The 14,853-nt window shown below is 38.6% G+C and overlaps 1 protein-coding gene across 7 annotated transcripts in view; it reads right to left on the bottom strand.

Moving 5' to 3' along the window:
* VIT (vitrin) overlaps positions 1-14,853 on the bottom strand; it is a 60,743-nt gene that overhangs the window by 37,472 nt on the left and 8,418 nt on the right. For 5 of the 7 annotated variants that reach the window (XM_060753970.2, XM_060753973.2, XM_060753972.2 and 2 more), the window contains 2 exons: positions 2,255-2,327; positions 1,418-1,483 (listed from right to left, as the gene is read on the bottom strand). In XM_060753970.2, the coding sequence (XP_060609953.2) occupies positions 1,418-1,483; positions 2,255-2,288 (100 nt within the window). In that variant the 5' untranslated portion in view covers positions 2,289-2,327. Of the gene's footprint in view, positions 1-1,417; positions 1,484-2,254; positions 2,328-5,315; positions 5,373-14,853 lie in introns of those variants that run through there. The other 2 variants (XM_067464499.1, XM_067464495.1) reach the window with 2 other exon arrangements.

The following is a 14,853-nucleotide window of genomic DNA, read 5'->3' on the forward strand; positions in this document are numbered from 1 at the left end:
ATCAATCATGTCTCTCTTAATACAAATGTGGGCTACTAGTGTCATATGGTTTACAACTCCTTTGAAGATACTCAAAGGGTGGTGTGCCTGTTAACAGAAAAGCGCAATACACATGTGCTCTTAGGATCTTCTTCAAAAAAGCTATACAAAATCATAAAAGACATGCATAAATATATATTTATTATTTATTATTATTTACAGTATTTCTGTACCGCTTTTCTCACCCCTAGGGGGACTCAAAGCGGTTTACACATAACTGACAAAACTTCAATGCCATACATTGGACACTGACGCGATGCCAAACCATAACAACCACAATGATAAAACCACAATTAAACATTAATCATAATTAGACAGTACATAAACAATCATTAAAACAATAAATAATAAAAACAATCTCGCCAGTCGTATTGTCATTCTAGTCCATGTCCTTTAAATTCTACAAACATCTGGCCTGATCCCAAAGCTATGATTTTAATTTCTTTCTAAAAGCCAGGAGGGAGGGAGCAGATCTTATCTCATTTGGGAGTGTGTTCCATAGGCGAGGGGCCACCACCCAGAAGGCCCTGTCTCTCGTCCCTGCCAGACGCATTTGTGCGATTGACGGGCGTGAGAGCAGGGCCTCCCCGGATGATCTTAGATTACGAGATGGGACGTAGGGCTGGATGCGTTCAGGCAAGTAGACTGGGCCAGAACCGTATAATATTATTTTGCATCATTGTTGCATTTAAACATTGCCTAAACATATCTGTTTAGAGTCAAATTTGAGATATTTCTAAACAAGAGACTCCTAAACTATTAACAGGGAAAATGAAAACCTATGAGTGAAGGATGAAGAAGATAGAAAAATATAATGTTCAAGGGATTTCAAAGGGAGGAGGTCAAGATCTGTGCCCTAGGGTCCAAATATTGTAATTTTAAAATTCAGTTCACCTCCCTTTTTTTCAAAAATGTCTTGCTAATAGTGTTCATCTTCTTTATTGCCCAAACAATGAGGTCAGATGCTGGTTGATATTTTACTAAGAAGAAACTGACCCAGGAAGCACAAATTTTATCATGCCGGATATTACCCCAGTGTTCCCCTGTGTGTGTGTTTTTTAAAAGAGGTCTAGTTGTTTACTTGCAATTGCCTTTGATACTAAGGCCCCTTCCACATAGCTAACTAAAATCCCACATTTTCTGCTTTGAACTAGAATATATGGCAGTGTGGACTCAGATATCCCAGTTCAAAGTAGATATTGTAGGAGTTTCTGCTTTGATATTCTGGGTTATATGGCTGTGTGCAAGGGCCCTAAGTAGGTGTGTACATGCAATTGGCAATGAACAAATGCAATAAAGTTTGATATAATTTATTTATGTGGTGTCCAAAGAGAAAACTGACAAAAAATATGTTCACTACAGTACTTTGCTTACTTACATAGTTTAGACTTTTTATTCTTCTTTGTGGCTTCTTTCGTTGCATTGATACAAGTCAGCAACAAAGCTAAAACACAGTAAGTAGAAAAATGTGAGGCAAATGCACAAGTGGTATCATTTTATATGAAGCTGAACATGAGATTATGAACTTTCAGGGATTTCCAGTACAGATCTCTAAAGAAATAAACCTCTCTGAGTTCAGTGGGACTAATTCCAATGTTACCTGTATGTAGGTTTGTAATGTCACTTTGTATATAACTATCTGTGCATTATCTAAATAGAATTTTTTTTCATCGGGATTGCTTCCCTAATTTTTCAGGTCTATTATACTCATTTTGAAATCTTTTTGACTATTTCAAAATCTAAAATTGAGATTACATAGTGGTAAGTCATGATTTGCTGCCGTAGTCATGGATTGCCCAACAAACCAACCACTTCTGCTTTTCTTATATCTCTCCAACTCCTCCAGCAAGTTGCTGTTACACAGTGGACAACTGTGGGAAACAGCAAAGGACAAGTCGTGGTTCTTAATTTGGATGATACGAAGTCATGATTTTAAGTATTCTAGACTTTAATTATATTTATTTATTAAGTTTTCATGCTATAATTCTCCCAATGTGGGACTCAAGACATGGAATGATAAGTTGGTAACAAACCATACTTGTCTTTGTGGTTTGCCGCTAGCAAACCTCTACAGCAAGCCAGAATCCAACAAACTACATGTTAGTTTATGTTTACATGTGAGACTAATCAATAATTCATCTCATGTAATTACTGTAACTGGCCACGAATCCATGAAACATAGATGGTAAAATATGCATTTCACTTAATTCCTTACCAGAGGCTATTGTAATAATTCTTGTTGTCTTCATAATGAGAGAGCTGGAGCCTTGGGATTTTAATAGGAATGACTGTGAAGTTAAAAAATGTATATTTAGACAATACTTTATCAAAATGTCACTTTCTAATAATAGCAACACAGTAAATTTGCTCACCTGTAAGACCATGCTTTCATTACTGACTGAAATCCAACATTTGAAATATAATAATTAATACACAATTACATTTTTGATACATCTACACCATGGAATTAATGCAGCTTGACACCACTTCAACTGCTATGTCTCAGTGCTATGGAATCCTGGGATTTGTAGAGTTGGTTAGGCACCAGCTTATTACTTCCATGATTACAGAGCACTGAGCCATGGCAGTTAAAGAACGTTATCACATTGGCATACAAATTAGCCACACATCATGGCAAATCTGTGGAGTGCTGACGAGGGGTGTGAAGAAACCGGCTTTGGAACATCCTCCCTAAGGAAATTACAGTAGCCTCCTCTCTTCAGGCCTTCCAGGTGAGTCTGAAAATATGGCTCTTCAGACAGGCCTTTGATCCTGAGTAATCCATGGCCAATGTGAGGAATCATTGATAGTAATAATAATAAAACTTTATTTATACCCCGCCACCATCTCCCCAAGGGGTCTCGGGACGGCTTACATGAGGCCAAGCCCAACAATTACATCAAAGCAAATATACAATATAAAACAATACATCAATAAAATATAATACAGATAAAAATAAGATAAGAAGCAGTATAAGATAAGCACGCAATACAAAATAAAACATTGGCCCACACTTTGATTGATTGTTATCAGATCCCACTGCACTTTTTTTAGGATACCAAGAGGTAAACTAAGAGAATAGTTCCATTCTACTCTCTGCGTGCTGTTCAAGTGTATAATCTGAAAGCCAAGACATTGCTATTAAGTACGTATAGTCATCCCTCCACATTTGGTATTATGACTTTCCAGATTTGAGTATTCATAAATTTGTCCTCTATCAAAATCTCTAGGTCCTTCAGTGGGACCCTACAGTCAAATTCCTTTGGTCACGTTAGAGGATCTAGAGATTTCTATAGAGAACACCTCTCTAAGAACCTCTAAGGACTTCATGTCATGAGCAGAGGGAAAGTAGGGGAAAGTGGAGGGAACTGTCTTCAGTCCCTACTGCTGAGGTCCATCTTCTAGGATGGCCAGCCATTCCATGTCCTTTCCCGGTTTTTCCCCATTTTCTCCCATTTTCCTCCATTTGGAGTCAGATAGCACCCAACTCCTGAAGATGCATTCTGGGCTGCATTTCCATATGTTGTGGAAACAGAATCCCACAGACTCCCACTGGAAGTGCCCTTACATCATGTGATGGCCTCGGTGGAACTCCTAGGTCCTCCAGAAGTCATGCTGGGAGACCTAGAAATTCCTAAAGAGATATTCACCTTGGTAAACATATAGCCATTTCTTTATTCATGGTTTTCACTTACATAGGAGTCATGTGCTCTTAATGAGTGAATGTGGAGGGATGACTGCATTACTTATATTGAATGTTTGAAGACAGCTATCTATTTTGTATGAAGCAGAGTGTTTTATTATTTAATTTATAATTGAGCGTTATATTATGATATTTTAAACTATCATAGCATGTAGACTATATGCTTAAATTGTAATACTATATTTAATTTGTTAATGTCCTCTTTAAATTCTTTATTTATTTAATTAATGTATTAATAGCCTTTGGAGGATTCAGGAGCCACAACTTTTGCTTTTCTAAGTAGGCATAATATAAATCAGCATTCAACTGACTGTGGAACTGTGACTAATATGATAAATTATAACTGAGATACGTGTGGGTGAAAACGTCATGGAGGACTCAGTACCTGTCTTCACAATGCAAAAAGCTCTTGTATTGATAAATCCAGAGGTCCAACAAAACACCATTTTCACTGCTATGTTCCAGCTGTTTTCCTTTTTGCCAACATGGTTACAAAGGGCACTTCCAGAGTATTAGGAGGAGCAGCCCTCAAATGGGAAATGCACCGTATAAAAAGAGTTTTTGTGGGTTTAATATAGCTATTTTAGCAATCCACGAATGTTTAGATGGGAGAGACTGATGTTCTGATTCAAAGGCCTGAAGAGCCACAAAGCCACTCATGCCAGGTTGCCTTAAAATGTAGAACAGTGGCTACTTTGAATAACAGTTACCCAATCAAATATATCTTTGAAACAGGATTTTGTTTTAAAAAATGCCATCCTTTCTTCAAAGAATAATATTGGGGAAGGTTTTCCCATTTACCATAAAAAAACCCCAGCAGTTTGAAACTACATCTCCTGCAGGGATTGCCGTTCTTTTCAATTATAGCATTATTGGCAGACTGATCTTTATAATGTCTTTTGGTGAAGTTGCAGAATGAAAGACTTTCTACTGCCAATGGATTGTTTAATCACAGTCCTCAGGAGCAGCATGGGCATGGCTAATCTTATGTTTTTAAATGGAAGTGTTGGTTTCCAGCATTTGATTTCCGCCAGTGGATTACATGTGCCAGTAGAAATTCTTTGCAGGCTTTGTGTGATTATCCTGGGCAGTGTAAGCAGTTTATTGTCACTAACCCCCTGAAGAAGTCATTTCTCTCTCAACAGATTGGTGATATAGCTGCCTCAATAATAATAATAATAACAGTAGGGGACTGTGACCATTTAAAAATAGTTGGAGGAAATAGTTTAGCTTTGCATACAGGTTTTTGAGTTAAATATAGCTTTACACAGGAAACAGAAAACGCCTGGTATGGGAATTGGTGAACTGCAGGTAAACGGGTACATATTTTTACTACACCAGACCAACATTACTAGTTGCCAAGCCCACAATCTAGATATTATGGCCTCCCTGATGTTTAATAATATAATTTCTGCCATCTTAAAGAGTTATTAGTGGGCTTGCAGATGTTAATCTTGTGTAGCTTGGGGTTTAAATGGATCACAGCATAAGAGGAACTGTATTGGAGCTCCTGCTGTTTGTACTAGTGATATTTTTAAACATGCCTTTGATACCGTAAGAAAGAGATCCCTACCATTAGGAAGACCCAGGCAGACACATCAAGTACGAAGTGCTTCCTAAATCAAATTATCAATTTTTTCACAGCTGGATAACATGCTTTCTATAGGTATATTATGACAACAAGTTCTTGCCTGCCAAATCTCTGTGGAAAGAAAAGGCAAGGGCAGTAGAGGAAGAGGAGGAATACGAGGTTGTGGAGATGGATGGGAAGGGGATACTACAACATAGAACCTCTTCTGACTACATAGTTATAGCACTAGGATTACGATTTAACTGCCATAACAAAAGGTCTGTGGAATACAGCATGTTCCCCAATGCATGGAATCAGTACTTTTGGTTTTATCTGCACCTGATAAAGTCATCAACATGATTCTGTGGCATGCTTTTGCTATAAGGTGACCATGGATCTGTGCTGGAGGAACTAGACATCAATCTTTGGTAAGGCAGAGGGCAAGAGGAAAAGTGGAAGACTGCAGTTCAGGTGGATAGACTCCGACAAGGAAGCCACAATCCATAGTCTGCAAAATCTGAGCAGAGTTGTTGTCATTGTAGTAGTAGTAGTAGTAGTAGTGGCAGGAAGAAGAAGAATAAGAGAAGAGGATGGGTACAACATAATTAAAATACATAGCTGTAAGGACGTATCAATGCCACCAATAAAAAGTAAAGTCGTGCGTTAATCCCACCAAATGGGACCACCAAAAATGTAAGAAAGTTCCTAGACTGCTATTAAATTAAACTGCCACCAATATGTTTAGAGACGCTGGTCTTAAAGTCTCTGTTTATCCCTATTTGCGTTGTGAGGTAACTTTGGTAGAGTGGAATGCACCGAACGTAAAATCAATTGTCTTGTTACAATAGCTATAACAAAAAACCATAAACATAATATATTAAAAACACAAGACAAAGATCAAATGTATAGTCCGCTACATATTTTGGACATCAGCTCTGAGAATCCTTAACCATTAGCTGAGTTGGCTGAGGGTTTCTGAGAGTTGAAGTTCAAAATACCTAGCAAACTAATGATTAAGAACTCTGCTATAAACTATGGTTTAGAATAGACTGGCTAAATCAGAGGCTGAATAATGATTCAAGTTCCCTACTCTTGCTGGAACTAGCAATTGAATTTGGGCCAGTGTAAATCAACTTAATTGTTTTGTTGGAGAACACATTCAGAATCAGCCTCCCTTTTCAATAGGCAGATGGATTGCCCAGCTTTCAAAAGAGGTGTTGATGTGCTCACTTTCTGCTTTGCGACTTCTTCCTGAAACACTTTTTGAGAATAGTTGCACAGCTGCTCTGGGGATTTGGAGAGCTCAAAGTATCAAAACCTTCAATTTTTTTTCACTGAACCTGTGGCATGATAAAAATACTGCCAGACCAACTATGTTAGAACTTGCTTCAGAACAGAAAATATTTCCCAGTTTCCTTGTCCTACAATCAGAGTTCGGAAAAATTACCTTTTATGTTGGCCAGGATGTTCTGGGACTTTGTGGTCCAAAAACAATGTTCCTATGTTTTGGTTATAAAAGTACATATGTGTTCACAAATATTCAGTATTTATGTGTATTTGCATTTCATAAAAGACAATGGATCCCCAAAAACGCAAAAAACACAAATCTACCACAAGCCGTAGTACATAAATCACAGAGGTAAATTTTTTTTTGCAGCTTATATAATACAACATTAAACATGTATCCAACTTATATGATACAGCACTGAGCGATATACAAGGAACAAAAAACGGTTATATATATATACAGTGATCTTTGCACCAAAAGGCAAGCAAAAGGGACTGGAAGCTCCACTCGATAGCATCATTACAGAAAGTAAGGGATCTTATGCCCTTAGAAGTCTGCTTCACAGCAAGAACTGGTAACACTATGGGTACTGCAATAACATAATCTTTACTCAGTCTTTCTATCTTTTTTAATGCTTATGGATTAAGGTTCTGTTGTAGTGCGAACACTAATACTTAAGACAGTAACTTGTCTCTGACACAGCAGACAAAGACATCCTGTTCCTTGAGGCTGAACTGCAGAGAGTGTGATAAGACAACTGACGTCACCAACTGGATCAATCCTGAATAAGCATGTCTGCCAGGAAGGGGGATAATGTAGACAGGTAGCATTCATGAGTTCTCTGGCTGGTTCTACACTGCCAAATTATCCAGTTGGAACTACATTATATGCTCAGTGTAGACCTATATAACACAGTTTGAACTGACTTGTATGAGTTTACATTGCCCATATAATGCAGTTCACACTCATGAACAGTGAGTTAGTCTATTGCATTGCGTCTGAAGTCCCGAAAGTCCCTTTCTCTGTGCCAGGGCTTGAAAAAATATGTTTTTTAATTACAGTTCACAAATCCTCTAGCCACCATGCTTACTGTAGTTTTAGGTTTTGTATTCCAAAACAGAAACATTTCTAAGACCTGTTTAGTGCTCTGGCTTACTTGATCAAAGACCTTTGGACACAACCTGCTCTGGCACCCGAGAGACTTGGTGGGTTATTTGGCATGCTTTTTGCAAGAAAGAGTTGGGATTGTTGATTTTGTTACGGTAAAGCCAGCGAAGGTGGCTTAGTGAGTCAAGTTTCATAGTTTATAAAACAGGAATGGCTAAAGAAAATACAGCACCTTTTGAGCAAGGCGTGAAAGCTTTAAGTGGGATTTTGAGTTGTAAAGTTTCTAAGCGAGCAGCTGCTGAATGGTTATTTGGAGCCATTTAAAAAAAGGAAGAACACATTTGGCTATTGTATAGGTTCAATTCTCTGGCACCTCTACAGTTATAAAGACCCTGATCAGTTTGTTCCTTTCAGATGTTAACCCTATCATGTACTTGCAATGCAAAAAACCAGCCAAATGCAGTTCTGTGACTGTAAGCACAGCTGGGGTTAGCCTGAACAAGAGATTACCTAGGACTTCATATGTACCTCCATGACTGCTTCAAAAGAGAATGAAACAGATGAAGCCCAAATGTGTAACAAGATAATACAGGTTGAGCATCCCTTGTCTGAAATGTTTGGGATGGAAAGTGTTTTGAATTTTGGATTTTTTGAGGATTTTGGAATATCTGTATTTGCATAAACGGGTATGATCTTGGAGATGGGACCCAAGTCTAAAGCAAAACATTCATTTATATTTCATATACACCTTATATACATAATCCGAAAGTAGCTATAAATATATGGTTTTAATAGTTATGTCATGATACAAAGTTTGTGTACACTGAACCATCAGAAAATAAAGATGATACTGTTTCAGGTATGCCTGTGGATAATTTTTGGAGTATTTCAAATTTTGGAATTCCAGATAAGGAATGTTCAGCCTGTTCTAATAAATAAGCTTTGCATTCCTTAGAGTGAGTTCCCAGCAAGGAATGGTGCTGACTAGCATCCTCTGAGGTATCAATTTCAATGAACACATAATTTGTGAACTCAAATTGAGTCCTGACATCTTTCCGTAAGAAATATTTATAGATATGAGGCTACAATAGAAGAAGAAACTTACACAGCTCAATATTCTATGCTATGGTCATCTTGGATTATAAGATATTAGGAACATAGGATAGTCAGACCATCCTTCTATCTAGCCCAATATAGTACGATTCCTATAATCATGGTTTCATGTATTCACATCTGACAAATATATGTCCTCTCTAGGCATTTCTAGGTCATCCAGTGCTAATCTATAGCCATTCTTGGATTCTATAATATTAATTACTATAGTAAGTTACTACTATCAATAGCTTTCCATACCCATGAAAAGTCTGGGAATATAATCCCCCATGGATATGTACATCATACTGTATTGCCAACTCTAGCAGGAAGTCTCTGATGTATCAGGCCCTTTTTCTAATACTATCTGGAGATCCCTGATATAACTTGATGGTCTCCCATCCAAGTATGGAAATGTTTTGACTACTTAGCTTCTGAAATCAGAAAACACAAAGAAAGAGATCCATACACAACATCCAAGGTTGTTAACACATATATAGACCTAACTACTAAAGGGAAGAAAGTGATCAGGATGTTTATATAACCACGGAGGTTCCAAAGAATGACACCATCCACACCTATCAAAGAGCCAAGGAAAGATCACCAAGCAGCTGGAAGGAAGAGGTAGTTTGTTGCTGTGAGCTGTTTGCAGTATTTGCTTCTTGTGAGCTGTCTTGCAGCATTTGTTTGTAAGCTGTTTTCAGCTGCCTTCACCTCCTGGCGAATGGCTCTTTGCAGACTCAGGCCCTAACTGACTGAAGCAAGCAAGGGTTCAGCAGAAAAACCTGCTGCTTCCAGAGGTTGGAGGATAAAAAGAAGACACCTGTGGGGGCAGGGACACTGTTGGCAGGGTTGCCATTGGCAGGGTGACACCTAAGGGGGTTACCCCTTGGGTGGAACCCCTTTGGGGGTGGCAGGAGGGTGAGGGCCTTGGCCTCTTCCTATGCTTGGAAGTCCTCAAACATCTACCTGCCTGATTTTATATAAGGTTTTTAGTTGTCATCATTTAGCCTACCCATTCAGGAAACCAAGGAACATCAGACAATGGTCAAGATGGCAAGAAATATGTTGTGGTTCATGCATCTGATGATGATGGGGGGATTGTTATTCCAGGGCCTGGGAGAATGGATGGGTTTTTCAATGAGGGAAATGAGGAAAATGAAAGGGGTTTAGATCCTTTCTGTGAGAATGGACTTGAAAGTGAAACTGCCTCAGAGTCCAGCAGACAGGGAGATGCACTGGCTGGCGAAGACTTTTCACCTAGTCATCTCATGGCAACCCCAAATAAGGAGTTGGATGGGAGAAAAACACATCTGAGGTCAGTAGAAACCCCAGTCTTCATCTTAGGGAAAAAGCACTGCTGTGGGAAACAGCAGTATGAGAAATCTCACAGGCAAGGCAGTCAAGGTCACAGGCATGACTTAATGGCTTGTGGACCTCAAATCAGAGAATTCTTCCCTTTAGAATTAAGATAAGGTAATACTGCAAAGCAGTGAGGATCTCGAACCTTGTTTCCAGTTCATGTTTTCAGTCTAAGATCTTGAGAGTTTGAATTCATGGTTTAAGAAGTTTCTATAGCCTTGCTTTTTGATTCAAGTTCATGTTTTGATTCTTGTTTTTCTAGATTTATGCTCATGTTTTGATTTTTTGCTTTCCTGTATCTTGCTTTATGGAACAGATTTGGACTGTTTGGATTATTACCTTTAGAGTGTTTTTTCCTGTTGCCGGTTAGGTTTGGCTTATTACTTTTTGACTATTTTCCCATTACCTATTGGTTTTTGCCTTTTTTATTTCTTATGGTGACTTTTCCTTTTTATATGTACTTTTCTCTAAACTGTTTTATTACTGCTTTTAGATTCTTGGCTGGTGTTGAGTGCAAGGTGAATTCTGGTTGGGGTGCAACAAAATATTAATGAGCAAGAGCAAACAAGGTAGGAGAGGCTGCAGTTCTGTTTTGTCTAAGCCAGAGGGAAGGGAAAAATCCCTCCTTCCCTCCCCTTGCTGAGCTAATTGAGTGCAAACTCTTTGTGCACTTTGAACAAACTTTGTAGTCAGTAAAGTAGGGCTGAAGCGGAAGCAGGAACGTGGGAGGAGAAAAAGAGGATGGGATCTTTTCAAAACATTTGAGAGTTAATATAGTAGTTCTCATGTACTAACAATCCAGAATGAAATGCTAAATTGGCCATTTGGACCACTCTAGTATGGATTTTCTTATGTGCACAGCAACAGAAAAATATTATTAATATTGCAGTAGATGCACCAATTTGCGAACTACAGTTGGCTTTCTGTAAATCAATGCAGATGTTTTATTGTTTAGGTTGCTAAATCAAGCATAATATAGAGATGGTTGTGGTAGTGCATCTACACACTATGAGCAACAATGCCATACTACCTTAAGCGCATCTACACTGACTATTTAGCGCAAAGGCAGCTAAACAATGCATGGAGCTGATCCTATTTAGCGCAAAGGCAGCTAAACAATGCATGGAGCTGATCCTGGTTAATGCAGGCCAAAGTTGCCTAACATGGCCTTGCATCATGTTAATCAAATTTACATGTTATTTTGAGTCCTCATCCAGAATCCAGACAATCTGCAACTTTGGGCCCATGTAAACAGTTGGGCCAGTTTTGAGACAGAACTGGTCACAACTGTTTACGTGGCCATCCCATGTTCCCCAGGCTTCAGCAGCTTGGAGACATGGGATGGCACTCACTGTCCCCTCCTGTTTTCCTTGTTGTGAAAGCTAGTGGGAGTGACATTGGTAGTGTCAGTCACTCATTGTCTTTTCTAGTTGTGGCAATATTGAATTTTAGTCCATTGTTTATTGCCCTTCATACCACTTGAATTTTGGGCTAACTTCTCTGTAGTTTCTACAGTACAACATGACCCTGAAGTCACTGGTCCATGGAAGCTGAACAGATATGATTTATACATTTATGGAAGAGACAAAATTGGAATCCAGGATTGCCAGGCTTGCTTTCCTCCCCTTGACTCAAAGCTAAAATGTAAACTTTCAAAGTGAAAATGGCATTAGCTGACTCTATGGCCCCAAAAGTACTATGTAAATATTGCATTATGCTCCTGGCAGGCAACCTTTGAACAATGCCAACCTCTCCCTGAAGGTACATATTTTGTCTAGGAGCAAAGAATGCATGTGTAAGACCCTTGGGGTTGATTTTATGAATTTTTCTTACATGTCCATACAAAGCTTGACATATTCTATAGAGGAGGGCTTAAGAGGAGAATGTCATATAACTCTGCATGATTTATATGTTTTTTTCCTCAGTATTGCTTAGCTTTAAAAAATTACTTTATGATTTTTTTCACACTGCACTCTTTTGGTTACGGAGAATGGGAGGGGTGCTCTTGGATTAATTCCAGAAATAGCCTCTCCAATTTGGAAATACTCTGAAGTGAGTATTAGAGAATACATTTTCTGCACTGACTATGTTACCTTCTTCTTGTATCTCCATCTAGAGATATAAAATTGTGTCCAAGTTGCCATACAACCTGGAAACCACACAACACCCCAGTGATTCCGACCATGAAAACCTTCAACAATACAGTGTGTTCCGGTTATTAGATGGACTATCCCTCCTTTGATGAACCCCGTTGAGCTTGATGATGATCTGGAGGGCATTTTTCCATCCCAACTTCTCAGGCTTGTTTGGTGGAAACATGGAGGAAGGCATTTCTAGTAACAGTTCCTAAACTGTGGATCACCTTCTCTAGAGAAGCTAGGTTGGCCCCATTATTATTCGTCTTCTGTCAGCATGTTGAAACATTTAAATACCATCAACCTTTACAAAAATGACTGGTTTGTATATTGTCTTTTAATGCATTTTAATATTTTAACTTTATAATTTGTTTAGTCACTTTTCATAACTTTTAGTTTAATATTTTTACTGATGACTATATTCTTTTAATCGGTATTGTTTTTAATACTGATAAAAAACAATACTGCCATGAGACCCATTATTTGGAGAAAGGTGAAATAGAAATGAATAAAATCAAATTAAAATTAAAAAATAATCTCAAAAACTAAATATCTGCAGACATTTTGAAGTGACAAGGGAAAAACCTCCAAGGTGAAAAATTAGAAATATTTGGGAGCAAATGGAAAAAACTGCAATTTCAGTAATATTTACAGATTTTAAATACAGAACATTTTAATCTTACTGGACATATATGGGACTTACAAGTCATATCATATGGGACTTACAAGAACAGAAACATTGGAATTGGGATATATGCACAATTCCAATCCATTTGCAGAAATATAAAGAGAGGCAATGGTTATATGCCACAGTATGTATATGTGTATATCTATCCATCTATAGTTTCCAAAGTCTTTACAGCTCAAAGAAAACTGTGATCCCAAGAATGTTACCTTTCCTCCTTTTTCCAGAATTGCAACCATTTTGTATTGCATGTGTTTTTTTTAATCCCACACTCCAAACAAAATATATAATGAAGTTCAGCTTGCTTTCTCCCAGAAGAAGTGACAGTGCACTCCTCTGTAGCTCTGATATCATGCTCAGTTGCTATATTGCAACTCCAGGTAGCCCTAGCCAGCTTAGCCATAAAGAAAGATGATGGAAGTTGTAGTCTAGGGACCCACATTCCCCATCCTGTTTTCAGAAGTTTTGTTGGGAAAAATACCTTAAAGGCATCAGGTTCTATCTAAGGAAAGCTAAGCAAAGTCAGCCTTGGTTAGTACTTGGAATGGGGACTACCAAAGGACAAGGCACAGTAGGGTATATTTCAAAGAAAAGTACTGGCAAAACCACAATATTCCTTGCCTCAGGAGGACAGTCAGTGGTTACAGACTGAAGATGATGAGTGTGCCACCACCATTTAATTTTTAAAGTAATCCGTGGAAAAGTCCATGGACAACGAGCCCCAGAATCCCCCCCAGCCCCCCCCCAGTTAGCATTTCTATGGGACACATAGTCCAAGGGGGTAATTTTTGTAAACTCTGTCACTGATCATCATTATGGTTCTTTCTGTTGTCTCTCCATCTAGGAAAAGAGATAATATATGTGGCTGGACTCACACATCTTTGTTCTAAATTCAGTGGAGCATCATTTTCCTGTCAAACAGGCTGACATGGGTGTTGCTCGTACTTGTTCTGCAGGCAGACAGTTAGATGGATGAACATGAACCTAAAGAGCTCCCATCTCGGATCTGCCTGAGGCTTGATGGGGGCCTCAAGCAGCAGCTGGTGGTAGCTGGAGACGAGAAGAAACTGATGGTATGTATAGGAGGTGTGTGTGGAGAATACAGGAGAAAACATACTGCTTTTTTAAACAGGAGGGGATGTTGAAACGGGACAATTGAAGCGCTTTGAAAAGTTCCTATTTAAATTTTTGCTTCCTAGATGGAGGCAGGAAACAGCGCAAATATGCATGTGTGTGTATATAGGTGCCTTTTAGTAATCTCTTGACTTATGGAGAGCCCATGGATCTCATAGAGTTTTCTTAACAAGGAATACTCAGAGATGTACCCCATCTCTGAGTATTCCTTGTTAAGAAAACTCTATGAGATCTAGGGAAATTAAAAGCGGTGTCAGACATGAAGGAAAGGAGAGGAGTGTTGGAGAAATGGACAAGACTGGATCTTTCTGAAATTTCCTCTACATTCCCTATTGATTCAGCTTCACATAAAGCCAACCAGTCATTTTATTAGTACAGGTAATCCTCAAGTTACAGACATCGACTTATGAACAACTCATGGTTACAAACTGGCCTTTCCCCTCCCTGCCTGCCATGAAATCTTAGCCCTGAGCCAAAGCTTGTTTATATCTCTCCACACTTCTTCTTCTTTTTTCTTCCAATAGATAGCTCTCCAAACCTCTTTTCCTTTTCCTATCATTCTCTCCTTAGTCTTTTCTGTATCTCTACAACTCTCCTCTCCTTTTCTTCATGTCTGACACCACTTTTAATTTCCCTAGATCAATGCTATGCAATGCTGGGATTTGTAGTTTGGTGACACTGCAGCATTCTTCAGTAGATAAGGCTAAAACCTTGTAAAACTACAGCTCCCAGAATCCC

This window comes from Anolis sagrei, chromosome 1, assembly GCF_037176765.1.
Source record: "Anolis sagrei isolate rAnoSag1 chromosome 1, rAnoSag1.mat, whole genome shotgun sequence".
Classification (NCBI taxonomy): Eukaryota; Metazoa; Chordata; class Lepidosauria; order Squamata; family Dactyloidae; genus Anolis; species Anolis sagrei.